At 40.6% G+C, this 26,197-nt stretch overlaps 1 protein-coding gene across 3 annotated transcripts; it reads left to right on the forward strand.

Moving 5' to 3' along the window:
* The first annotated feature begins 2,522 nt into the window (after positions 1-2,522).
* On the forward strand, positions 2,523-19,087 carry LOC126591051 (E3 ubiquitin-protein ligase UPL1-like). Of its 3 annotated transcripts, XM_050256586.1 has the most exons (17): positions 2,524-2,860; positions 4,436-4,531; positions 4,613-4,819; positions 5,108-12,656; positions 12,765-13,123; positions 13,206-13,523; positions 13,951-14,152; positions 14,248-14,531; positions 14,972-15,243; positions 15,385-16,516; positions 16,622-16,768; positions 16,965-17,045; positions 17,248-17,473; positions 17,563-17,702; positions 18,201-18,307; positions 18,422-18,590; positions 18,707-19,087. In XM_050256586.1, the coding sequence occupies exons 1-16, from the start codon at positions 2,828-2,830 to the stop codon at positions 18,522-18,524; spliced, it is 11,256 nt and encodes a 3,751-aa protein (XP_050112543.1). In that variant the 5' UTR covers positions 2,524-2,827; the 3' UTR covers positions 18,525-18,590; positions 18,707-19,087. The 3 variants fall into 3 exon arrangements, with proteins under 3 accessions (XP_050112540.1, XP_050112542.1, XP_050112543.1); XM_050256583.1 differs by having other exon boundaries at positions 2,523-2,860; positions 5,108-13,123; XM_050256585.1 differs by having other exon boundaries at positions 2,523-2,860; positions 5,111-13,123.
* The last annotated feature ends 7,110 nt before the right edge of the window (positions 19,088-26,197 follow it).

Here is a 26,197-nt window from a genome sequence, read left to right on the forward strand (position 1 = left end):
AATTGAATATAAATTTAAAAAAAAAAAGTTGCAACCAATTGTATTGATACTTGACACGCCAATCGTGCTTCGGACATTGAAAAAATTCTCTTAATTGACGACTAGGACCAGATAATGTATGGCATGATTCATGGATATGTAAGTGCAACGTGGACAACACAAAAGTCTATGTAGGGTTGGAGTATTTATAATTTAAAAATTCTCTTAGTCCAACTGTTTTGCCAACTTTTATGTAACTTTCTTCCATGAAATGAATTATAAAGAAAGATTTTCAAAGTATAAATTTTATATAAAACACTTAGAGGGAGTTGGAGAAAAAAAAACTTAATTAGTTGGTAACTTAGATGTTTTTTTTCAACTGGTTTTTAGTTGTGAAATCTTCAGTGTCTTTATTTATGTCATTCTCTAATTTATTATGAAATAGACTTAAAACTCAAGTGGTAAGACACCTATTATTGTGTTTAGTTTCCTCACCTCTTAATAAATAAGTCGTAATTCACTATTTTTTAATACAAGTGGTCGGGGCAAATTTCAAACCTATATTTCACACAACACATCATGTATTCTCTCTTTGAAGTTGATGAATTACACGATGGTGCCCTGGGGGAGGTTAAAATGTCTATGTGAGTCTTCTAGACTCTCAAATAGTAGATTGTCACAGCGAAGCGACCAACTGATCCCCTTTAATAAAAGAAACACAATAAAGTTGAAGATGAAAGGCTTGACCACAAAACAATCCACTACTTACAATGGTAAATAATTACTAATAGTAATATTTTTTTTTAACAAGCAATAGTATTTACACTAAGGGGTGGGAGTTTGTCATAATAATATGGTTCAATTTTACCTTTGATGAGAATCGAATTTAAAACATCTCATATACAAGCGAAAATAAATATTACTAATTTGAAATACTAAGTGACACTAATAGCAATATTATTTACAATCTTATATTTTCATACTCTATATGCACTCAACTTCATCCTTTTATTCCTACAATTGGTCATCATTTAACAAAGCCCCACATGATACCCTCCAAATGTCACCATTTAGGACGTCCAAATTGTGTCCATGTTTCCAATTTTACTTGTTTTATTTCATCAAAAAAAAAAAAAAAAAAAAAAGCATATTTGGGTTCAATGTTTTAGTTGGTCTTGGAATAAAGTTGTTAACCCCCGGAAGCTCTTTTCCTTCGCAATTAAGAAAGTCCCAAAAGTAGAGGGCCGAAACATGCACGTACATGCACTACTAGTCACTACTAGCCATTTTCGATTTTACCAAGGAAACACACATCATTGCTTCTGTTTTCCTTTTTCTTTTCTCTTCCCTCACGTATCGGAAAGAGATTTTTCAGTGTATCAAAAACACAATTCGGTACATTAACTGTCACAATACAATAATTTGAAACTTGAAAAAAAAATTTCAATCAATTGAGCCGTATTCCTGGCACATTGAAAAATTTCTCTATAGGATATATACCATTTTCACAAATGCAAACTTGATTGACAATCTCGTTTGAAACTGTTTTTTATTTTTTTATTTTTTTAACACTTCTATTCACAAACACTTCTAGTAAAATTGTTTTTATTAAAAGCGCATAAATAAAAATACTAAGGGTTAGCTTTTGTTGCCAAACATATTGTTATGTTCTATCATCGAAGTTAGGAATCCAAAATATATATAAATTCTTACAATAAATCAATTTTTATGAATTTATTTGGTGGCCATTTTATGTGATAAATACGATACAACCAAGTATAAATTCGGCCCAAAGAGATTTATTGGAGAAACTTAAATTAGATACGGGTGATGTTAGTAAGAAAATAAAAAACCAACAAAAGTAAAAGATCAAAACAGAGAACAAAAGATCAAACACCATTTTTGGTCTGGATTTAGCAAATATTTACTTAGAAGGATATTGTAGCAAATTTGGATTCAAACATTGCTTGGTAAGAAAAAGAATTAATATTGTAATATAATTTATTTATTTTCCTGGATAATAATAAAACATAATTTAGGAAAATTAAGCTACTTAACAAGCTGGACATAATTACAATTATACTTTTTGAACATCAAACAAGTTAAATAATAGAGACATTAACACAATAATCTAGAGTCACATTCAATTCAAATTATCTTATTCGTTGTATCAGGATTTTCATGATAGATATGTGTGTTAAGTCAATGTGTTTGTTTGTCGCATCCAATTCATAATAGATGAATTTTATATGTGTTAGACTAATTATCTAAAGTACTGTGTCGTTTTGTCTCATATAATTCAAACTATCTTACTCGTAATAAGAGGAGGACTTATACGACATAATTACATTCTCACCATGATAATAAAATAGGCCCAAATGGAGAGCACAATGTATATTTAATTATTATATTTTATTTTTTATGAAAAACAATTATTTTATTTTTATCTCCTCCCTTTATCTATGTCTATTTTTTTTTTGTTTTTCCGAATTTTACTATAATTTCCTGCCCCCTCTATATATACCACACTCTAGCTTCTTTCTCAGTTATTCATTTCTTCTCCAATTCTCTGCTTCCCTTTCTGTCTCTGTGCGATCCTCATCAAAACCCTAATCTTGATCGCGAAGAAGCTCAAATTTCCTCTTATCACTCTCGAAAAATCGAAGCTTGACGATCCGATCGTCGTCAAACAGCCGCTACAAAACGTTCCTCACTTCAATTTTAGTTGCCGCATAATTTTAATTTCCCCAATTCAGTCTCTGCTCTTCGATCAATTCTTGGTTTTTTAGCGATTGATCGGGTACCAATTCAAGGCGGTTCTCAATCGTGCAATGCTTTCAGTTCCAATATGAAGTTAAAGAGAAGGAGGGCGGTTGAAGTGGTCAGTATATTTCACCTGTGGAATCGATTAGATTCTTGTATGCATACTGCGCATAATATATATATGTATGTGTTTGTACATGATTAAAGTACTGGGTTTTCCCTATGTTTTGATTTCGAGAAGTTGATGGTTCTGGGTTATGTTCTTTTTCTCTTTTTTTTTTTTCTCATTTCCCAGTGAGTGGCACTTTTGTATGCAATTGCTTATATAATTCGTTTTGGGCATCTATCAATTTGATGTTTTCTTTGGTTGTTTAACTAGGGACTGATACAAGATAAGAAAGTTTAATTTTTTTTACCTTATTATTGAATTGTTTATATAATTCGGAGTACGAAAATGCAAACATATTCAGCTTATGAAGTGAGGTTTTCATTCTTGCATGAGGATTACAACCAGTACTAGGAAGATCCTAGAGACATGATTATACATGATTATTCATGACCAACCCAGTTGACTGTATTAGTTTCGTTATTGTTTCTTAGTTCAAAGAGTTATTTTCTCCATCGAATGTCTATATGACTTTATATGTTTTTGTTGAAATTGCTAGCATTGAGAGAGAGAGAGAGAGAGAGAGAGAGAGAGAGAGAAGAAGAGGAGGGGGTGGAGGTTTGGTCGGTTCGTCAGTCTGTTTATCAGTGTTAACGTTCATGGAGCAAATGTCATGCATGACAGATTATTTTGTCGAAAAAGAAGTTTTAATCTTTTTATAAGGAGGCAATATCTAGATGGAACAAGATTAATTGGTTTTGACATTTATGCTTTAATGTTTTGTAGAAAATGTGTGGAAACTGGATAATTGTTACAGCAAGGTGAAGTTAGGAGTTCGTCGTTTTCTTTAAGACTTTCGCTATGCATTAAATATGTGTGAAGTTAGGAGTTCGTTGTTTTCTTTAAGACTTTTCTATGCATTAAAATATGTGGGACTTAGATGTATGAATTGTTTTCAAGTTATAAATTTAGTACATTCACATCACACAGAATAAAATTTTGCTCAAACGGATACTGCGCTTAGCTAAAAGTGTGAGATGAAATGGTGAGTGCGTGAATGATCTTAGTTCCTTATATGCATCTCTTTGAATATGTCACTCTTAAGATTTTCAGTAATTAAATTTTATTAAGTGAACTTAACCATATTATGTTAAGGTTCATTAAGGTCAATCCAAGCCACCTCAATCCTTTCTTTAAAGGTACCAGACAAGTGTGGCACTATTAACAACATCTATTAACAACATTTTAACTTGTGTGCTTCTTGAAACTTTTTGACATTAGTTTCAATGTTGTTTATTTCCTGTTAGTAGTATGGAGACTTCTAACAAAGTGATAGGGGGTAATGTGTGTTAAAACAAATTATCTCTAGGATATGGTCTTGTTTGCACTATGTTGTGTGTACCCTTCTCATTGTTTGCACACCTTGAACATCCCTTATTGCACTTGAAGAACTTATGTTTACAAATAAGTCATCTATTTATTGTTTATTTGTTGTCTCTGTGGTACTGGGTACTAATTTTATATAAAAGCAATTTGGCGAGTCTGCAAAGTACTAACAACTATTTGTTTGGTCTTGTTTTGTTTCAGCCCCCAAAAATTAGATCCTTCATCAATAGTGTCACTGCCGTTCCCTTTGAGAATATAGAGGAACCTCTGAAAGGTTTCATCTGGGAGTTCGATAAGGTGATTTTATTACCTTTAACTGTTACATTAATACAGTTATTTACATGCAATATGATTTATATGCTTTTATTTCTGGTGCAGGGAGATTTCCATCATTGGGTTGATCTTTTCAACCATTTTGATTCATTTTTTGAGAAGCACATAAAATCCAGGAAGGATTTGCAGGTTGATGATAATTTTCTAGACACTGATCCTCCTTTTCCGAGAGAAGCTGTTCTTCAAGTTCTCCGTGTAATAAGGATAATTTTGGAGAATTGCACAAATAAGCACTTCTACAGTTCTTATGAGGTAAAATTTCCATCATTCACCTCTCCGTCGTTGGTGTGTAATTTTCAGTTGTTTATTATTAGTTAGTTTTTATTCCTTCTAGATATACAATTATACCATTATTGCTTTTTGGGTATTGTATATGGGATGAAGGCTTATTTTTAGCTGGGTTGTGATAATTAACAACTCTGATTATTGTGCATTTGATTGTGTTAATTTTTATTCTTTACATCAGTCAATTTCATTTATTTTCAATTCCTCCTTTTCCCATTCATTAGTTTTATGTCTTTGTTTCATATGTTATTGCAGCAGCATCTTTCATCTCTTCTTGCTTGCACTCATGCGGATGTGGTTGAGGGTTGCCTGCAGACATTGGCTGCATTTTTAAAGAAAACAGTTGGAAAGTATTCCATTAGGGATGCTGCACTAAATTCAAAGTTATTCGCTCTTGCACAAGGTTGGGGGGGAAAAGAAGAGGGTCTTGGATTAATTGCTAGTGCAATACAGAATGGTTGTGACCCTGTTGCTTACGAGTTAGGCTGCACCCTTCATTTTGAGTTCTATGCATCAAATGATTCAACAGGTGACATCCCTGCCAACCAAGGTTTACAAATCATTCACTTACCCAACATCAATACTCATCCAGAGACGGATCTTGAGCTTTTGTGCAAGTTAATTGCCGAGTACAAAGTACCCTCTAGCTTAAGATTTTCTTTATTGACAAGATTGCGGTTTGCAAGGGCTTTTGGCTCTGTAGCTACTCGGCAGCAGTATGCATGCATCCGCTTGTATGCCTTCATAGTTCTTGTTCAAGCAAATAGTGATGCTGACGACCTTGTTTCTTTCTTCAATGCTGAACCTGAGTTTATCAATGAATTAGTGTCATTGTTGAGCTTTGAGGATGTGGTTCCTGAGAAAATTCGAATTCTCTGTCTTCTTTCACTGGTTGCTCTTTGTCAAGATCGATCCCGGCAGCCTACTGTTTTAACTGCTGTCACATCTGGTGGGCATCGTGGAATCCTGTCCAGTCTCATGCAGAAGGCCATTGATTTTGTCACCAAAGATACATCAAAGTGGTCTGTTGTTTTTGCTGAGGCTCTATTGTCTCTTGTCACAGTTTTGGTGTCATCATCATCAGGTTGTTCAGCCATGCGTGAAGCTGGTTTTATTCCCACCCTTCTGCCTTTGCTTAAAGATACAGACCCGCAACACCTTCATTTGGTCAGCACATCTGTGCACATTTTAGAAGCTTTTATGGATTACAGTAATCCTGCTGCTGCATTGTTTCGGGATTTGGGTGGTTTAGACGATACAATCTCTCGCCTACAGGTGGAAGTGTCTCATGTAGAAAATGGCTCAAAGCATGAAGATGATGATTCTGACATCATTGGGAGTAGTGCACAAGTAGCTGTAGGAACTTCCACAGAGCTAGACAGCATGCAGCCTTTGTATTCAGAACCACTGGTTTCATATCACAGACGATTGCTTATGAAAGCTCTATTGCGTGCTATATCCCTGGGGACTTATGCCCCTGGAAATACTGCTCGTGTTTATGGCTCAGAGGAGAGTCTATTGCCACAATGCTTATGCATAATATTTAAAAGGGCAAAGGATTTTGGTGGTGGGGTATTCTCACTTGCGGCAACTGTCATGAGTGATCTAATACACAAAGATCCTACCTGTTTTCCAGTTTTAGATGCAGCAGGCCTTCCTTCTGCCTTCTTGGATGCTATAATGGATGGTGTTCTTTGCTCTGCAGAAGCCATTACATGCATACCACAGTGTCTGGATGCCCTATGTTTAAATACTACTAATGGTCTTCAGGCTGTGAAAGATCGCAATGCTTTGAGGTGCTTTGTGAAGATATTTACTTCAAGAACTTATCTGAAGGCCCTGACCAGTGACACACCAGGTTCGTTATCTAGTGGATTGGATGAGTTAATGCGCCACGCTTCCTCATTGCGTGGGCCTGGAGTGGATATGCTGATTGAGATCTTAAATGCCATTTCAAAAATTGGACATGGGGTTGATGCTTCGTACATGTCAATTGATCCTTTGGGCTCTTCTACTCCTGTTCCCATGGAAACAGATGGAGAAGAGAGGAATTTGGTCATGTCTGATAATGGGGAATCATCCAAAACGGAGAGTTCAGAGCAGACTGTGGAACCACCTTCTGATTCTTCAGTGGGGAATGTTGAATTATTTCTTCCTGATTGTGTGAGCAATGTTGCACGTCTTCTTGAAACAATACTTCAGAATGGTGACACATGTCGTATATTTGTGGAAAAGAAGGGGGTTGAAGCTGTCCTGCAGTTATTTACCTTGCCTTTGATGCCTCTTTCTGTTTCAGTTGGCCAGAGTATTTCTGTCGCATTTAAGAACTTCTCACCACAACATTCTGCTTCTTTGGCTCGGGCAGTATGTTCATTCTTGAGAGAGCATCTGAAATCAACAAATGAACTTTTAGTTTCAGTTGGAGGGACTCAACTTGCTTTGGTGGAATCTGCGAAGCAAACTCAAGTTTTGAGACATCTTTCCAGTCTTGAAGCTATTCTGTCTCTGTCTAATGTTCTGTTGAAAGGGACGACTACTGTGGTGTCTGAACTTGGTGCAGCAGATGCTGATGTATTGAAAGATCTCGGGAGCACCTACCGGGAAATAATTTGGCAAATCTCTCTGTGCAATGATGTCAAGTCAGATGAGAAGATCAATGCTGAACAAGAACCAGAGAGTGCTGAGGCAGCTCCGACTAATGCTTCTGGAAGGGAGAGTGATGATGATGCAAATATTCCAATGGTGAGATATATGAACCCAGTTTCTATCAGGAATCAGCCCTTGTGGGGTGGAGAACGTGAGTTTCTATCAGTTGTTCGCTCTGGTGAAGGTTTGCACCGTCGTAGTCGTCATGGTTTTACACGCATAAGGGGTGGAAGGACAGGCCGGCATTTGGAGGCTTTAAATGTTGATTCTGAATCTTCCTCAACGGTATCAGAGACATCTACTTCCCAAGATTTGAAAAAGAAAAGTCCTGATGTTCTTGTGATAGAAATCCTCAACAAGCTGGCTTCCACACTGCGTTCCTTCTTCACAGCTCTTGTCAAGGGATTCACATCACCAAATCGGCGTAGAGTCGACTCTGGGTCGTTGAGTTTGGTTTCCAAGACTCTTGGAACTGCCCTAGCTAAAATATTTCTCGAGTCTCTTAGCTTCTCTAGGCATTCTACATCAACTGGGCTCGATACATCACTGTCAGTCAAGTGTCGATATCTTGGCAAAGTTGTCGATGATATGGTATCACTTACATTTGACAGCAGGCGACGTACTTGTTATACTGCAACAGTAAATAATTTCTATGTCCATGGTACTTTTAAGGAGCTGCTTACAACATTTGAAGCTACTAGTCAGTTGTTGTGGACACTACCATACTCCGTGTCAACGTCAGGTATTGATCCCGAAAGGACAGGTGAAGGAAGTAAACTGTCCCACAGTTCGTGGCTGCTTGATACTTTACAGAGCTATTGCCGTGTGCTCGAGTATTTTGTTAATTCTTCTTTACTCTTATCCACAACCTCTGCTTCTCAAGCACAGTTGCTTGTTCAGCAGCCAGTTGCAGTTGGTTTGTCAATTGGGCTTTTCCCTGTGCCAAGGGACCCAGAAGTTTTTATTCGTATGCTGCAATCTCAAGTTCTTGATGTGATACTTCCTGTCTGGAACCACCCTTTGTTTCCAAATTGTAGTCCAGGTTTCATTGCTTCTATTGTCTCGCTTGTCATGCATGTATATTCTGGTGTTGGAGATGTGAAGCAGAATCGCAGTGGCATTGCTGGAAGTACAAACCAGCGATTCATGCCCCCACCACTTGATGAAAATACTATTACCACCATTGTTGAGATGGGTTTTCCAAGGGCTAGGGCAGAGGAAGCTCTTAGGCGGGTGGGAACAAATAGCGTTGAAATGGCCATGGAGTGGCTCTTTAGTCATCCTGAGGATCCTGTGCAGGATGATGATGAACTGGCTCGAGCACTTGCTCTTTCACTGGGAAATTCATCAGATGCATCTAAAGCTGAGAGTGTTGAAAAGTCTGTTGATGTGCCGGCAGAAGAGGGTTGTGTGAAAGCTCCTCCTGTTGATGATGTCCTTGCAGCGTCGGTTAAATTACTTCAAAGTAATGATACCATGGCATTCCCTTTGACAGATTTGCTTGTGACACTTAGCAACCAGAACAAAGGGGAAGACCGTCCAAGAGTTGTATCTTATCTTACTCAGCAGCTAAAGAATTGTCCATTGGATTTTTCTAATGATACCAGTGCGTTGAGTATGGTGTCACATGTTATTGCATTACTTCTTTCTGAGGATGGAAGCACAAGGGAAGTCGCTGCACAGTATGGTATTGTGACTACTGCAACAGATATCTTGATGAACTTTAAGGGCAAAGATGAGTCAGGCAATGAGCTTCTTGTCCCAAAATGTATCAGTGCTCTACTGCTTATTTTGGATAACATGTTGCAATCAAGGTCCAGAATTTCTGAAAAGGTTGAAGATACTCAGACAGGGCCTTTACCTGAATTATCTGGAGAGCGTATGTCAATCCCTGCATCAGATACAGAGAAAAAACAGCTTATGGATGCCTATGAAAAGGATTCTGCCACAGCATTTGAGAAAATATTGGGGAAATCTACTGGTTATTTGACTATGGAAGAGAGTCATAAAGTGCTAGCAGTTGCTTGTGACTTGATAAAGCAGCATGTCCCAGCAATGATCATGCAGGCTGTTTTACAATTATGTGCTCGCTTGACAAAAACTCATGCTCTAGCTTTACAATTCCTTGAAAATGGAGGCTTGGCAGCTCTATTTGGCCTTCCAAGAAGTTGTTTTTTCCCGGGATATGATACTGTTGCATCTGCTATTGTTCGCCATCTCCTTGAAGATCCACAAACACTGCAAACAGCAATGGAATTGGAGATTCGCCAAGCCCTGAGTGGAAACAGGCATGGTGGGCGCACTTCTGCACGAACGTTCTTGACATCAATGGCACCTGTAATCTCTAGAGATCCAGTAGTTTTTATGAAAGCTGCTTCTGCAGTTTGTCAGTTGGAGACATCAGGAGGTAGAACCTTTGTTCTGTTATTGAAGGAAAAAGAGAAGGAAAAGGAAAAATCTAAAGCAGTAGGTGATGAGGCTGGATTATCTTCCAATGAGTGTGTACGGATTTCTGAAAATAAGATACATGATGGATCTGGTAAATGCGCAAAAAGTCACAAGAAGATCCCTGCCAATCTCACTCAAGTGATAGATCAGCTTCTTGAAATAGTCTTCAAATACCATTTCCCAAATAGCCAGGAAGACTATTCGAATAACCCATCTGCTATGGAAGTAGATGAACCCTCTATGAAGGTGAAGGGTAAATCAAAGGTTGACGAGACAAGGAAAGTGGAGTCAGAATCTGAAAGATCTGCAGGGTTGGCTAAAGTTACCTTTGTTCTCAAATTACTGAGTGATATCCTTCTTATGTATGTACATGCAGTTGGGGTTATACTTAAACGGGATTTAGAAATGACTCAGTTGCGGGGATCTAATCAAACAGATGGTCTTGGACATGGTGGTATACTTCACCATGTAATTCATCGATTGCTTCCACGCACCATTGATAAATCTGCTGGACCTGATGAATGGAGAGACAAACTGTCTGAAAAAGCTTCTTGGTTCCTGGTAGTTCTGTGTGGTCGTTCCAGTGAAGGGCGCAGACGAGTAATTAGTGAACTTGTAAAGGCTTTATCCTCGTTTTCGAATTTGGGATGTACTTCCACCAAGAGCATCTTATTACCGGATAAAAGCGTTTATGCTTTTGTTGATTTGGTGTATTCAATTTTGTCAAAAAATTCATCATCCAGCAACTTACCTGGTTCTGGGTTTTCACCAGACATAGCAAAAAGCATGATAGATGGGGGAATGATTCAGTGTCTGACTGGTATCCTCCGGGTGATTGACTTAGACCATCCTGATGCTCCCAAAACTGTGAATTTGATACTCAAGACGTTAGAAAGCCTAACAAGGGCTGCTAATGCTAGTGAGCAATACTTTAAATCTGATGAGACGAGCAAGAAAAAATCCACAGGGTTGAATGGAAGTTCTGACGATCAGGTAACTGCCCCATCAGCTGATACTACTGTGGTGGATAATCAGAATGCAAGCAGTGAACAGGGTGTGAGAGACGTCGTACAGGTTGTTCAAGGGGATCAAGGAATTTCTGAAAGTGAAGGTAATCCTGATGCAAATCTGATCCAGTTGGTGGAACAAGATATGAGGATAGAAGTTGAAGGACCAATAGCTTCTAATCCACCCATGGAGCTTGGGATGGATTTCATGCGTGAGGAGATGGATGAAGGTAATGTACTACACAACACTGATCAAATTGAGATGTCTTTTCGTGTTGAGAATAGGACAGATGATGACATGGCTGATTTAGAAAACGACATGGGTGATGATGGTGAGGATGACGACGAGGGAGAGGACATGGCTGATTTAGAAAATGACATGGGTGATGATGGTGAGGATGATGAGGATGATGATGAGGGAGAGGATGAGGATGAGGATATAGCAGAGGGCGGTGGTGGCATGATGTCACTTGCTGATACTGATGTGGAAGACCATGATGATACCGGCTTGGGAGATGATTACAATGATGGGATGATTGATGAAGATGATGATGATTTTCATGAGAATCGTGTCATAGAAGTGAGATGGAGAGAAGCCCTTGATGGGCTTGATCATTTGCAGGTACTTGAACAACCTGGAGCTGGAAGTGGTCTCATTGATGTTGCTGCTGAACCTTTTGAAGGTGTTAATGTGGATGACTTGTTTGGTCTGAGAAGGCCGATAGGTTTTGATCGCCGCCGTCAGACAAGTAGGTCTTCCTTTGAGCGATCTGTTGCAGAAGCAAATGGATTTCAACATCCTCTCCTTTTAAGACCATCCCAGTCTGGGGATTTGGTCTCAATGTGGTCAGCAGGTGGAAATTCATCCAGGGATTTAGAAGCTCTGTCATCAGGGAGCTTTGATGTTGCTCATTTCTACATGTTTGATTCTCCTGTTCTACCTTATGATCACGTACCAAGCAATCTTTTTGGTGACCGGTTGAGTGGTGCTGCACCCCCACCATTGACTGATTATTCAGTAGGTATGGACTCATTGCAGTTATCGGGGAGAAGAGGGCCAGGTGATGGTCGATGGACTGATGATGGCCAGCCTCAAGCAGGTCCTCAAGCTGCTGCTATTGCACAAGCAGTGGAGGAACACTTTATATCGCGATTACGCAGTCTTGCTCCAGCTGATATCCCTGCTGAACGACAGTCCCAGAACTCAGGAGTGCAGGAGAAACAGCCAGATCTCCCTCCTTTAAGTGATAGTCAAGTAGCAGGGGAGCACAATGACAGCCATGAAAGAAATGAAGATCAGCGTCAAGATGGGGTTGATGAAACAACACATCAAGTTAACTCAAGTTCTGACACTGCTCCCTGTCAAGAACAAGTCAATCCAGAATCTATAGTCGAAGGTGCAGGGGAGTTCTTACAAGCACCTGAACCAATGTCAATTATGCCACCTTCAACGAACAGTACACCAAGCGATAGCATGGACATTGGTGATGGAAATGGTGCTGCTGGTGAGCAAGTAGGGTCAGTGCCAGGTTCTGTCAACTCGTCTGCAGAAATAAGTGCTGGTTTACAATGTGAAGGGGGTTCTGTGCCTTCTAATCCCCATGATGTTACTGTGGAGGCTGTGGGTTGTGATAGATCCTCAAGAGCAGAGGGTCAGGTTGGTAATGTGTCGGCAAGTTTGGGTTTCAATGTGCCTAATCCAGGTGATTCTCATACTTCTTTGGTGCCAACAAATATTGACGTTGATATGAATTACATTGGTGAAATAAATGAAATTGGCCATCCCATGCCTACTTTTGAAAATCGTACAGTTGAACCATCAAGGGAAAACACAACTGTTGCTCCAGAAGCTAATCAGGCTGAACAAGATTTGAATAATGAGGCTGCTGGTGCTAATACAATTGATCCGACCTTCTTGGATGCTTTACCTGAATATTTGAGGGCCGAAGTTCTTGCTTCACAACAAGCTCAGCCGGTTCAACCTCCATCTTATGCACCACCTTCTGCAGACGACATTGATCCTGAGTTTTTAGCAGCCCTTCCTCCAGATATCCAAGAAGAAGTTTTGGCTCAACAAAGAGCACAAAGGGTTGCACATCAGGCTGAGGGACCAGTTGACATGGACAACGCTTCAATAATTGCTACTTTTCCTGCTGATTTACGTGAAGAGGTTTTCATCTGGAACTGCATCTTTCATGACCTTGATTGTAATGATTATTTGTCTTATATATGTAATTTTTCTCTTGGTCCAGGTACTTTTAACTTCTTCAGAAGCAGTTCTGTCTGGATTGCCTTCTCCATTGCTCGCTGAAGCCCAAATGCTAAGAGACCGAGCAATGAGTCATTATCAGGCTCGCAGCCTTTTTGGAACCAGCCAGAGGCTAAACAACCGGAGAAATGGATTGGGTTTTGATCGGCAGACGGTGATGGACAGAGGTGTTGGAGTCACAATTGGCCGGAGGGCAGTTTCTGCTCTTGCAGACAGCTTAAAGGTTAAGGAAATCGAAGGAGAGCCACTTCTGGATGCCGATGAATTGAAAGCCTTAATTAGGCTATTACGATTAGCGCAGGTAAATTCATATTCCAATTAATGGTAATTGGAGTGTTTATAACTGGTTATGAAAGTTTTATGTTTCGTTGAAATATGAATATTAGGTTTTCTTTTTAAAAAATCCATATATGGTTAGAAAGTTTGGAGGTTTGAACAAATTTATGTGTACTATATAAGTGTTAAAGCTCCTGTTGATGGGAATAATAATGTGTAAAAAACGTCATATGAAGAATTTTCGGTTGGCTGAAGAGTAGAAAACCAAGTGGGTTATATTTTCTCAATTTGTGCTTTAAAAGACCTCAAAATAACACATTATTTGAAAATCGCATGTACACATACATGTACTACTTTTTTTTTTTTTTTTTCTACATACTGTCACATAAAATCATTCATTAAATGACTATCTTCTGCTAACATGATCCATTTATTTTTTTGTGTGTGGTTAGCCCCTGGGCAAAGGACTCTTGCAGAGGCTCTTGTTGAACTTATGTACCCATAGCGTTACACGAGCAATCTTAGTTCGTCATTTGCTTGATATGATCAAACCTGAGGCTGAGGGCTCAGTCGGTGGATTAGCAGCTATTAATGCTCAAAGGCTTTACGGTTGCAATTCAAATGTTGTTTATGGTCGATCACAGTTGTTAGATGGTAAGTCATCTGACGCTCCAACAGTTATCTGCAATACATTTGTTTCTTCTATTTATGGACTAACAATTTGTTTGCTTTATATTCATTTTCAATAGGTCTTCCTCCCTTGGTGCTACGTCGAATTCTTGAGATCTTGACTTATTTGGCCACAAATCATTCTGCTGTGGCAAATATGTTATTCTTCTTTGATTTCTCTGGTGTTCCTGAGTCATTAAGCCCTATCCATATGGAAACCAAGAAGGACAAAGGCAAGGAGAAAATTGGAGAAGGAGGATCTTCATCAAAACCATCTGGAAACACCCAGGATGTGGACATTCCCCTGATATTGTTCCTGAAGCTCCTGAACCGACCTCATTATGGCACTGCTCATCTTGAGCAGGTACTACCTACTCTATGGTTAACCAGTTTAAAATGACCTCGTGGAGAGATTAGCTGCTGTTTGTCTATTCATTTAAAAGTGTAGTGTGTAAAATCCCTTGGTAGTTGTTAGGTATCCACATATTTAGTACTTCAACTTGAGAGCTTATATGAATTTAAGATTGGAGTAATTCAATTGTTTGTAATGTCTGACTCATTAACTATTCTGGACAAAGGCTAGTACCTGCTCCATAACTTTATTTCTCTCCTTAAAAATTAAGAAAAAAACTAAGTATATGGTAGAGAACGTGTGTATTGCTTGCCGTATCTCTAGTTGTACATGTGGAGTCATAATCTTGATTATTTTATTGCTGAAGCATGTCCTACAGCATGATCCTTTCAAAAAAAATTATAATTCAGCACCATCTCATGTTTTTAATTTTTTTTTTTTGTGTGCTACAGGTGATGGGCCTGCTTCAGGTTGTTGTGTATACTTCAGCTTCAAAATTAGAGGGCCAGTCTCAATCTGAGAGGGCAGATAAGCCTGTTGGTGAAGCTTCAGGAGATGGTCAAAAGGTTCCTCCTTTGGAATCAGAATCTAATCAGGGAGAGAAGCCTGTTAGTGGTGAATCATCAACTTCAGATGGAAAGAGGAGTACGGATACATATAATGTTTTCTTGAAGCTGCCAGAATCTGATCTACACAATCTTTGCAGCCTTCTTGGTCGCGAGGGGTATTATTAGCTCACTAATTCTTATATGTTCATTCTTTGAACGTAGATGCAGTATTTGTCAGATTAACTACTCTCTTCTTTGTGCTACTATATGAACTGTGTTTTTATGAGTGTCTAATCTGAGTCCATTTACTTGATTAGGCTTTCAGATAAACTTTATATGCTTGCTGGTGAGGTCTTGAAGAAGTTGGCCTCAGTTGCAGCACCCCATCGAAAACTATTTGTCTCAGCGCTGTCAGAACTGGCTCATCGTTTGAGTGCCTCAGCTGTTGGTGAGCTTGTTACTCTCCGGAACACACATATGCTGGGTTTGAGTGCCGGATCAATGGCTGGGTTAGCAATCCTACGTGTATTACAAGCACTTTGCTCTCTCACTTCACCTAGGGCTAGTGAGAATTCAGGATTGGAGAATGATGCGGATCAGGAGGAGCATGCCATCATGTGGAAACTAAATGTTGCACTTGAGCCACTGTGGCTAGAATTAAGCAACTGTATAAGTGCGACTGAAACAGCACTGGGTCAGAGTACTTTTTGTCGAACCATGTCTATAGTAAATACTGGGGACCATGCACAGGGTTCTTCTTCGTCTCCTCTCCCTCCTGGAACCCAGAGACTCCTGCCTTTTATGGAGGCTTTTTTTGTTCTGTGTGAAAAGCTACAAGAGAACCTCTCTACTATGCTGCAAGACCAGGCGAATGTGACTGCAAGAGAAGTCAAAGAGTCCTCTGGAAACTCAGATCCTTCAACTACCAAGTGCCACAGTTGTGGGGATTCTCAGAGAAAGCTTGATGGTGCTATTACATTTACAAAGTTCGCTGAGAAGCATCGCCGGCTTTTAAATGCTTTTATCAGGCAGAATCCAGGTTTGTTGGAGAAATCCCTTACTATGATGCTGAAGGCACCAAGGCTAATTGATTTTGATAACAAAAGAGCATATTTCCGGTCAAGAATTAGGCAGCAGCATGAGCAACATCTCTCTGGTCCTCTGAGAATAAGTGTTCGGCGGGCATACGTTTTGGAGGATTCTTATAATCAGTTGCGCATGCGGCCTACTCTGGACATGAAGGGACGATTAAATGTCCAATTCCAAGGGGAAGAGGGTATTGATGCTGGAGGTCTGACACGAGAGTGGTATCAATTACTGTCAAGGGTCATATTTGACAAGGGGGCATTGCTTTTCACCACCGTAGGAAACAATGCAACTTTCCAGCCAAACCCTAATTCTGTCTACCAGACAGAACATCTGTCTTATTTTAAATTTGTGGGCCGTGTGGTAATTCTTCTGGACTATTATTGACTTTTTGAAACTGACTTTATAAGCTTCTTCCGTCTGTGTTAGATTTTTCTTTAACTTTTGCTGCTGTGATAATTTATTCAGGTTGCAAAGGCACTTTTTGATGGGCAACTTTTGGATGTTTATTTCACTCGATCCTTCTATAAGCATATACTTGGTGTAAAGGTGACTTACCATGATATAGAGGCTGTGGATCCTGATTACTACAAGAATTTAAAGTGGATGTTAGAGGTTAGCGTGCTTTTGATCACACTCTGATTTTTAAGAGTTCAAGGTTGGATTGGAATGGGTTTCGTTGTAGGTTTTTATATCTTTTTAACTGATCTAAAATGTGTCATATTCCTTATTCTGAAATTCTCTGCAGGATTAAGACTCAGTTCCTCTATTGCGTAAGTTTCTTTAATTTGATTTTTTTTCTCGTGTCCAGAATGACGTGAGTGATATTCCTGACCTGACGTTTAGCATGGATGCGGATGAAGAAAAGCATATCCTTTATGAGAAAAACCAGGTATTTGAATTTATATGTTACTTTTAAGTTCTGTTCTTTATTTTTGAAAGCTTTTGGGTTTTCACGTAGTGTTATTGTTAAGTCTTTACTTAAATGCCAATCTGATTTTCATTCAATGTTATAACATTAAATTGAGCTTGCGGGTTTGACTAATGTTGTACTTGTTTGTTGTGTTTTCCTTTCTTTATACCTTCTTGAAAAGGTTACTGATTATGAGCTGAAACCTGGAGGAAGAAATATTCGGGTTACAGAAGAGACGAAGCACGAGTATGTTGACCTTGTAGCTGAACATATCTTGACAAATGCTATCCGACCTCAAATTACTTCCTTCATGGAGGGGTTTAAGGAATTGGTCCCGCGAGAGCTTATCTCAATTTTCAATGACAAGGAGCTTGAGCTACTTATCAGTGGTCTTCCAGAGATAGATTGTGAGTTGCATTTAAAATGAGCTTATTACATAATTGATATGGTCTTTTGTTTCTCTTGTGATATCTGAATGGTGGCATTGTCCTTACAGTGGCTGATTTGAAGGCCAACACCGAGTACACTGGCTACACATCATCATCTGATGTTGTTAAATGGTTCTGGGACGTGGTTGAAAGTTTCGACAAGGAGGACATGGCAAGACTGCTGCAATTTGTGACTGGAACATCAAAGGTAACTGTTTGTACTACAAAAGAAATATGAAAATAGTATATATACTTCTCCATATCCGCTGGTTCACGACTAAAAGGGATTTTGTATGTGCTTTTGTGCTTTCTGAGTGTATGCGACCCCTCTTTTCCCTTGTCCCATCCCTTTTTCCCAACAACCCAACCCCTCCCTTTATAATGTTCATAACTTTTTTAAAGGGTCCGTTGAAGTGTGACTTGCGTTGATTTTACCTTGATATCATTTGTCAATTTCATTTCCTTTTTTTCACAGGGTCCGTTGGAAGTGTGACTTGCGTTGATTTTACCTTGATATCATTTGTCAATTTCATTTCCTGTGAACATGGTTTTTCACAATGCGCATGTTGTCTCATTGAACTTTGCCATTGTATAATGATTGGAGATGGCATGCGTAGCTAATGATTTAAATGTATGCTTGCAACATGATGCATATGTGGGGGCAAATTTTTGTACTCGGTAAAACTAACATATTTGTGACTTTCAGGTTCCATTGGAAGGTTTCAGGGCTTTGCAAGGTATCTCTGGTCCTCAGAAATTTCAGATCCACAAGGCTTATGGAGCTCCTGACAGGCTACCTTCTGCTCATACATGGTTAGTGTAAACATAATTTGAAAAAGTTAGTTTCTTTGAAAAAGTCAGTTTCTTTGTCCCCTTCACATTCTCGTCAAGCTCGATGTTTCTAATGTAGTCCTATGTCTTTTCCAGCTTTAACCAGCTAGACCTTCCTGAGTACACCACCAAAGAACAGCTTCATGAACGATTGATACTTGCTATTCATGAAGCTAGTGAAGGATTTGGCTTTGGTTGACAGAAAGAATCTCAGCAGATATTTCCCCAGCATTCCAGTCATCGGTCGTATAGTTAGCATGTACATGTCAGTTCGACATCTTTTTTCTTTCCTTATTTCGAAAACCTTGGTTAATCTTTTCTGAAATCAACTTAATTGTAATTCGTTTGTTTCTTTCTTATTCTCCACCATTCTTTGCGCAGATGAAAGAACCCGGTTCCTGAATTTTGTCTTCCAGTATTACAGCAACTTCTGAGGAAACCGATGATGGATTTTGTAAAGAATTCCGAAAGCATTATCTATTGACGGGAGGCCGGCAAGCTTCTCAGGTGACAATGGATTGGAATCTTAGAAATTCTTTAGCGAATTCTTTACATGTCGGAAAATTGGGGATTCGGTACAGATGGACGTGGATAGAAAATCTGTTTTGGTGTTCATAGTAGATATCTGTTTTAGATTAGTCAGTTTTCACTTTCTCCGACCTGAATGTTTGGTAATAAGCCTAGGAACATATATATGTATATGTAATTCCAGATGGTTTCTTTTGGGTTTCAATTTATTTAAAGGCGAGAAGGTGATTCCAATTTTGCTCCTTCAATTTTATTTGTGCACTCGGACATGCTGACATAAATGGGGGTAAGGCTAGCCGACATTCACCTCTCCCAGACCCTGCGTAAAGCGGGAGCCTTGTGCACTGGGTACGACGACTCGGACATGCTGACATGCCCTCTTGTTCGTGGTTCTTGCGAGAGAAACTCGTCTGGCTTTGGCGGTATCCTAAGCCAAACCGTGTTTTGACATTTGCTAATGGCAATGCGTGATTAGCTTAGGATACTGTAACAATTACGTCCTCTTTCCTGAAAGTCCTCGTGATTTGCCGGATTCGTAACCATTTTTCGACAATGCAGTATGCAAAGGGGAATATTCTGTTCAATTTGCCTGACTCGCGTATGCACGACACCATCCGTAAGCCTTTTTGCCATGATTTTCTGTAATTTTTCTTTGAATGTTCTAGAAAATTATACTTAAAAAAAGCTCCAACAACAACAACAACAACAACAACAACAAAGCCTTTTCCCACTAAGTGGGGTCGGCTATATGAATCCTAGAACGCCATTGCGCTCGGTTTTGTGTCATGTCCTCCGTTAGATCCAAGTACTCTAAGTCTTTTCTTAGAGTCTCTTCCAAAGTTGTCCTAGGTCTTCCTCTACCCCTTCGGCCCTGAACCTCTGTCCCGTAGTCACATCTTCGAACCGGAGCGTCAGTCGGCCTTCTTTGCACATGTTCAAAATCACCGGAGCCGATTTTCTCTCATATTTCCTACAATTTCGGCTACTCCTACTTTACCTCGGATATCCTCATTCCCAATCTTATCCTTTCTCGTGTGCCCACACATCCCACGAAGCATCCTCATCTCCGCTACACCCATTTTGTGTACGTGTTGATGCTTCACCACCCAACATTCTGTGCCATACAACATCGCTAGCCTTATTGCCGTCCTATAAAATTTTCCCTTGAGCTTCAGTGGCCTACGACGGTCACACAACACGCCGGATGCACTCTTTCCATCCAGCTCGTATTCTATGGTTGAGATCTCCATCTAATTCTCCGTTCTCTTGCAAGATAGATCCTAGGTAGCGAAAACGATCGCTTTTTGTGATCTTCGCTAGATTGCTCCGGTCATTAGTGTGGATAAGTATATAAATGGATAGAGATAGGAAAGCAAACACAAGATGTACGTGGTTCACCCAGATTGGCTACGTCCACGGAATAGAAGAGTTCTCATTAATTGTGAAGGGTTTACACAAGTACATAGGTTCAAGCTCTCATTTAGTGAGTACAAGTGAATGATTTAGTACAAATGACATTAGGAAATATTGTGGGAGAATGATCTCGTAATCACGAAACTTCTAAGTATCGGAGTGTGGTGTCGTCTTGACTTGCCTTATCTGTCTCATAGGTAGATGTGGCATCTTCTCTGGAAGTACTCTTCCTCCATCCAGGGGTGGTATCTTTAACTGGTGGAGATGCACAAGGTAATGTATCAATTTCACTTGAAGCTTACTTGTAGTTTCAGGCTTGGTCAAGCGCGATACAAACCATGTAGTAGGAGTCCCCCAAGTCGCCGAGCTAGGGGGTCTGCTGAAAGAGGTGACAGACAAGGTAAGCAATCAGAGCTCCGACTGATTGTTCACCTTCTCCCCATCTTGCAGCAGCATGAAGGATAAAGAGAAGAAAAATGAGAAGAGATGATATGAGATACTTTTGCTTTTGAAGAAGTAACTTTCCACAGGCTTATTCTTGAACTGAGCTGGAGGGTTTTCTGGTTTCCTCCAGAGTATAAGGCCGACTGAAGAATTTGAGGGTCAAAACAAGTCCATCAAATCTAGAGTACGTTCCACCCTGCTGATATGGGATACTTTTGCTTTTGACAGAGTAATGAATGTATCGGCACGTGTGCTATTACGCTTGTCTCCACATGCTTCCTTGTATCCTTCGCACTTGCCCTATCTGTTCCTCAAGCAGATGCGGAATCTTCCCTGGAAACATAAGATGTTGAAGATGAGTACTCGAGAGCAATGCCAGGTAAGTAATCAGGTAAGGGGTTCCAGGCAGTCAGTTCCTGGCTGGAAGCTTGATTCCAAGTGCTGACTGATTGCTCTCTTTCTCCTTGTCTTGCAGGTAAAAACAAGGCCAAAAGAAAAGACAGGGAAAAAGCATGATATGGGATACTCTTGCTTTTAACCCTGATGATATGAGATATTCTTGCTCTAGTATAGCTTGTTTGCAGAGGTATTATCGGGGGGAAAGAAAGCTGAATATTTCGAAAGGCTTCGTTGGGAGTGCCCTCTCAGATATGATGAAGGGTTGAGCATTTTTGCAGGTCTGCCTGTCCGTTGGGGATGGAGGTCGACATATATAGGAGTCTCCCTAACAACAAGTAGTAATGCTATTCCTTTACCCTGCTTGGTCATAGCACGGTAGTGGGAGTTGCCAGTTTCACATGTTTTAACTCTGTCAGAGCACTTTGAAAAAGTGGTCTGTGGTATCTGGCTCTCGAGATTCGGAGAACGATGCCTCTTCGATTTTTGAGAAAGCAATCATGATGGGGGTATGACTCTCGAGATTCGGAGAGCAGTGTCTCTTCGATTTTTGAGGAAGTAATCATGTTGGGAGTCTGGCTCTCGAGATTCGGAGGACGGTGCCTCTTCGATTTTGGAGCAAGCAATCTTGTTGGGAGTGTTGTCTCGAATGTGAGTAAAGGTTGGGCATGTTTGCTAGTCTACCTTGCCACGAAGCACAAAGGTTGACACACAGGGACTTTCCAATTATCCAGCAATGGTACTGTTCCTTTACCCTCTCTTCGATTTTGAGAAAGTAGTCATGTTGGGAGTCTGGCTCTCGAGATTTGGAGGACGGTGCCTCTTCGATTTTGGAGCAAGCAATCTTATTGGGAGTGTTTTCTCGAATGTGAGTAAAGGTTGGGCATGTTTGCTAGTCTACCTTGCCACGAAGCACAGAGGTTGACACACAGGGACTTTCCAATTATCCAGCAGTGGTACTGTTCCTTTACAGTTGGGGGTAATAATATGGTAGCTAGACCTTCAAAATTTATGTGTCTAAACTTTTGTTAGTGCTGTTTCTTTGCTATTCTTTTACCTTTCTTGGTCAGAGCGATGTAGTGGGAGCTGCAAGCTTCACGTGCTCAACTTTGGCAGAGAACTTTGGCAAAGTTATTTGTGGTACCCATGAGCTATTGTTGCGTGTGGGAAGTGGGTGATTGAACAGTAAGATTCATGTGCTTTCTACTTCACCAGAAGTCTTCGACAGAATGCCCATAATTTCTGCAAAGCTGAGTGTGCGTGTGACAGGTGCTGACAAGGCTAGAAAAGTAGGTGCCTCTTCGATTTCTGAGATCGGCCCTCGTGGTCTCTGAGCAGCCCAGCTTTTGAGAAAGCGAGCGCCTCTTCGATTGATTCGGAGAACGATGCCTCATCGATTTTTGAGAAAGCAATCATGCTGGGGGTCTGGCTCTCGAGATTCGGGGAGCAGTGTCTCTTCGATTTTTGAGAAAGTAATCATGTTGGGAGTCTGGCTCTCGAGATTCGGAGGGCGGTGCCTCTTCGATTTTGGAGCAAGCAATCTTGTTGGGAGTGTTTTCTCGAATGTGAGTAAAGGTTGGGCATGTTTGCTAGTCTACCTTGCCACGAAGCACAGAGGTTGACACACAGGGACTTTCCAATTATCCAGCAATGGTACTGTTCCTTTACCCTCTCTTCGATTTTTAAGAAAGTAGTCATGTTGGGAGTCTGGCTCTCGAGATTCGGAGGACGGTGCCTCTTCGATTTTGGAGCAAACAATCTTATTGGGAGTGTTTTCTCGAATGTGAGTAAAGGTTGGGCATGTTTGCTAGTCTACCTTGCCACGAAGCACAGAGGTTGACACACAGGGACTTTCCAATTATCCAGCAGTGGTACTGTTCCTTTACCCTTGTGGGTAATAATATGGTAGCTAGACCGTCAAAATTTATGGGTCTAAACTTTGTTAGTGCTGTTTCTTTGCTATTCTTTTACCCTTCTTGGTCAGAGCGATGTAGTGGGAGCTGCAAGCTTCACGTGCTCAACTTTGGCAGAGAACTTTGGCAAAGTTATTTGTGGTACCCATGAGCTATTGTTGCGTATGGGAAGTGGGTGATTGAACAGTAAGATTCATGTGTTTTCTACTTCCCCAGAAGTCTTTGACAGAATGCCCATAATTTCCGCAAAACTGAGTGTGCGTGTGACAGGTGCTGACAAGGCTGGAAAAGGCTGGAAAAGTAGGTGCCTCTTCGATTTCTAAGATCGGCCCTCGTGGTCTCTGAGCAGCCCAGCTTTTGAGAAAGCGAGCGCCTCTTCGATTTTTTAGATCGGCCTTCGTGGTATTTGAGCAGCCCAACTTTTGAGAAAGCAAACGCCTCTTCGATTTCTGAGATCAACCCTCGTGATCTCTAAGCAGCCCAGCTTTTGAGAAAGCAAACGCCTCTTCGATTTCTGAGCAGGCGCCTCTTCGATTTCTGAAGCTTCGTCGAGTGCAGATTTTTATAGGGGTTGGCATTAAGTTCCAAAGCACACTTGAATCTCCACCAGTAGAAGCTTCATTCTTGCACTTCTAAGATCTTGATTTGTCCGACCTCTTCTCTCTTCAACACCTTTGAAAATGTCTGGCCCCTCCGACCGTCGTTTTGACTTGAACCTTGTTGAAGAGGCAGCCCCGCCTTCTCCAGACAACATATGGCGCCCATCCTTCGTCTCCCCTACTGGTCCTCTTACCGTTGGGGATTCCGTGATGAAGAATGATATGACCGCTGCGGTGGTGGCCAGGAACCTTCTCACTCCCAAAGATAACAGACTACTTTCCAAACGGTCTGATGAGTTAGCTGTTAAGGATTCGCTGGCTCTCAGTGTTCAGTGTGCAGGTTCTGTGTCTAATATGGCCCAACGCCTATTTGCTCGAACCCGCCAAGTTGAATCATTGGCGGCTGAAGTGATGAGTCTCAAACAGGAGATTAGAGGGCTCAAGCATGAGAATAAACAGTTGCACCGGCTCGCACATGACTATGCTACAAACATGAAGAGGAAGCTTGACCAGATGAAGGAAACTGATGGTCAGGTTTTACTTGATCATCAGAGATTTGTGGGTTTGTTCCAAAGGCATTTATTGCCTTCGTCTTCTGGGGCTGTACCGCGTAATGAAGCTCCAAATGATCAACCTCTGATGCCTCCTCCTTCTAGGGTTCTGTCCAGTACTGAGGCTCCAAATGATCCCCCTCCGGTGCCTTCTCTTTCTGGGGCTCTACCGACTGCTGAGACTTCTCCTAAGCAACCTTTGTGAAGGCTCCCTCTTGTGTGCTTATTTTGACTCATGTATATGTACATATTTGTAGCTTATCGGGGATATCAATAAATAAGCTTTCCTTCATTTCAACGTATTGTGTTAAATACACCAAAGCCTTCTTCGCTAAGTTCTTTGAATTTTCTTTTGTTAAAGCTTGTATGTTGAAGCTTTCTGAGTGGAGCATGTAGGTTGGGGTAGTGTTCCCTTAATTTCCCGAGTGAGGAAAACTTCTCGGTTGGAGACTTGGAAAATCCAAGTCACTGAGTGGGATCGGCTATATGAATCTTAGAACGCCATTGTGCTCGATCCTGTGTCATGTCCTTCGTTAGATCCAAGTACTCTAAGTCTTTTCTTAGAGTCTCTTCCAAAGTTTTCCTAGGTCTTCCTCTACCCCTTCGGCCCTGAACCTCTGTCCCATAGTCGCATCTTCTAATCGGAACGTCAGTAGGCCTTCTTTGCACATGTCCAAACCACCGTAACCGATTTTCTCTCATCTTTCCTTCAATTTCGGCTACTCCTACTTTACCCCGGATATCCTCATTCCTAATCTTATCCTTTCTCGTGTGCCCACACATCCAACGAAGCATCCTCATCTCCGCTACACCCATTTTGTGTACGTGTTGATGTTTCACCGCCCAACATTTTGTGCCATACAGCATCGCCGGCCTTATTGCCGTCCTATAAAATTTTCCCTTGAGCTTCAGTGGCATACGACGGTCACACAACACGCCGGATGCACTCTTCCACTTCATCCATCCAGCTTGTATTCTATGGTTGAGATCTCCATCTAATTCTCCGTTCTTTTGCAAGATAGATCCTAGGTAACGAAAACGGTCGCTCTTTGGTATTTCTTGATCTCCGATCCTCACCCCTAACTCGTTTTGGCCTCCATTTGCACTGAACTTGCACTCCATATATTCTGTCTTTGATCGGCTTAGGCGAAGACCTTTAGATTCCAACACTTCTCTCCAAAGGTTAAGCTTTGCATTTACCCCTTCCTGAGTTTCATCTATCAACACTATATCGTCTGCGAAAAGCATACACCAAGGAATATCATCTTGAATATGTCGTGTTAACTCATCCATTACCAACGCAAAAAGGTAAGGACTTAAGGATGAGCCTTGATGTAATCCTACAGTTATGGGAAAGCTTTCGGTTTGTCCTTCATGAGTTCTTACGGCAGTCTTTGCTCCTTCATACATATCCTTTATAGCTTGGATATATGCTACTCGTACTCCTTTCTTCTCTAAAATCCTCACATTTGAAAATTTATTAGTTTTCACGAATGGAGCAAAAATGCTTGATTTTCCATTGACATTTGCTTTGAAATACAGAGAAAAGAAGGGATAAGAAAGGAAGGGCTCGTTCGACATTGCTTTTGGATGCTTTAGGCAATGTACAATGTGGTTAGGATTATAAAAACATTTTTTCAGTACTTTTGGGACAAGGTTCTTCGATAAGTACTTCTAAATGCTCTTCCACAAGAAATTGGATTCTTCATGAAGAAAATGGAAGTGTAGTTGCATTCTCGTTTTCACCTCTACACTTCCACGTCCACCCCACCTCAGCCGTACAACTGATCCTAATAACCAGTTTGGCACTCACCCCCTCCTACTCCACTCTGTTCCTAGAGCTATTCTTTCCAGAAACGTCCCCAATGTTCGCAAAGACGAGCCAAGGGATGAGCATTACTATCTGCATTATGATAACCATGCTTTTGATTTGTACTGCAAGCTAGAATTTCCAATTGTTCCCAAGATGAACGAATCAATTCGCGTGGTTGGCATTTGTAATGGGCTGGTGTTCCTTGCAGTTGCAGA

The sequence above is a fragment of the Malus sylvestris genome, chromosome 11 (assembly GCF_916048215.2).
Source record: "Malus sylvestris chromosome 11, drMalSylv7.2, whole genome shotgun sequence".
NCBI lineage: Eukaryota > Viridiplantae > Streptophyta > Magnoliopsida > Rosales > Rosaceae > Malus > Malus sylvestris.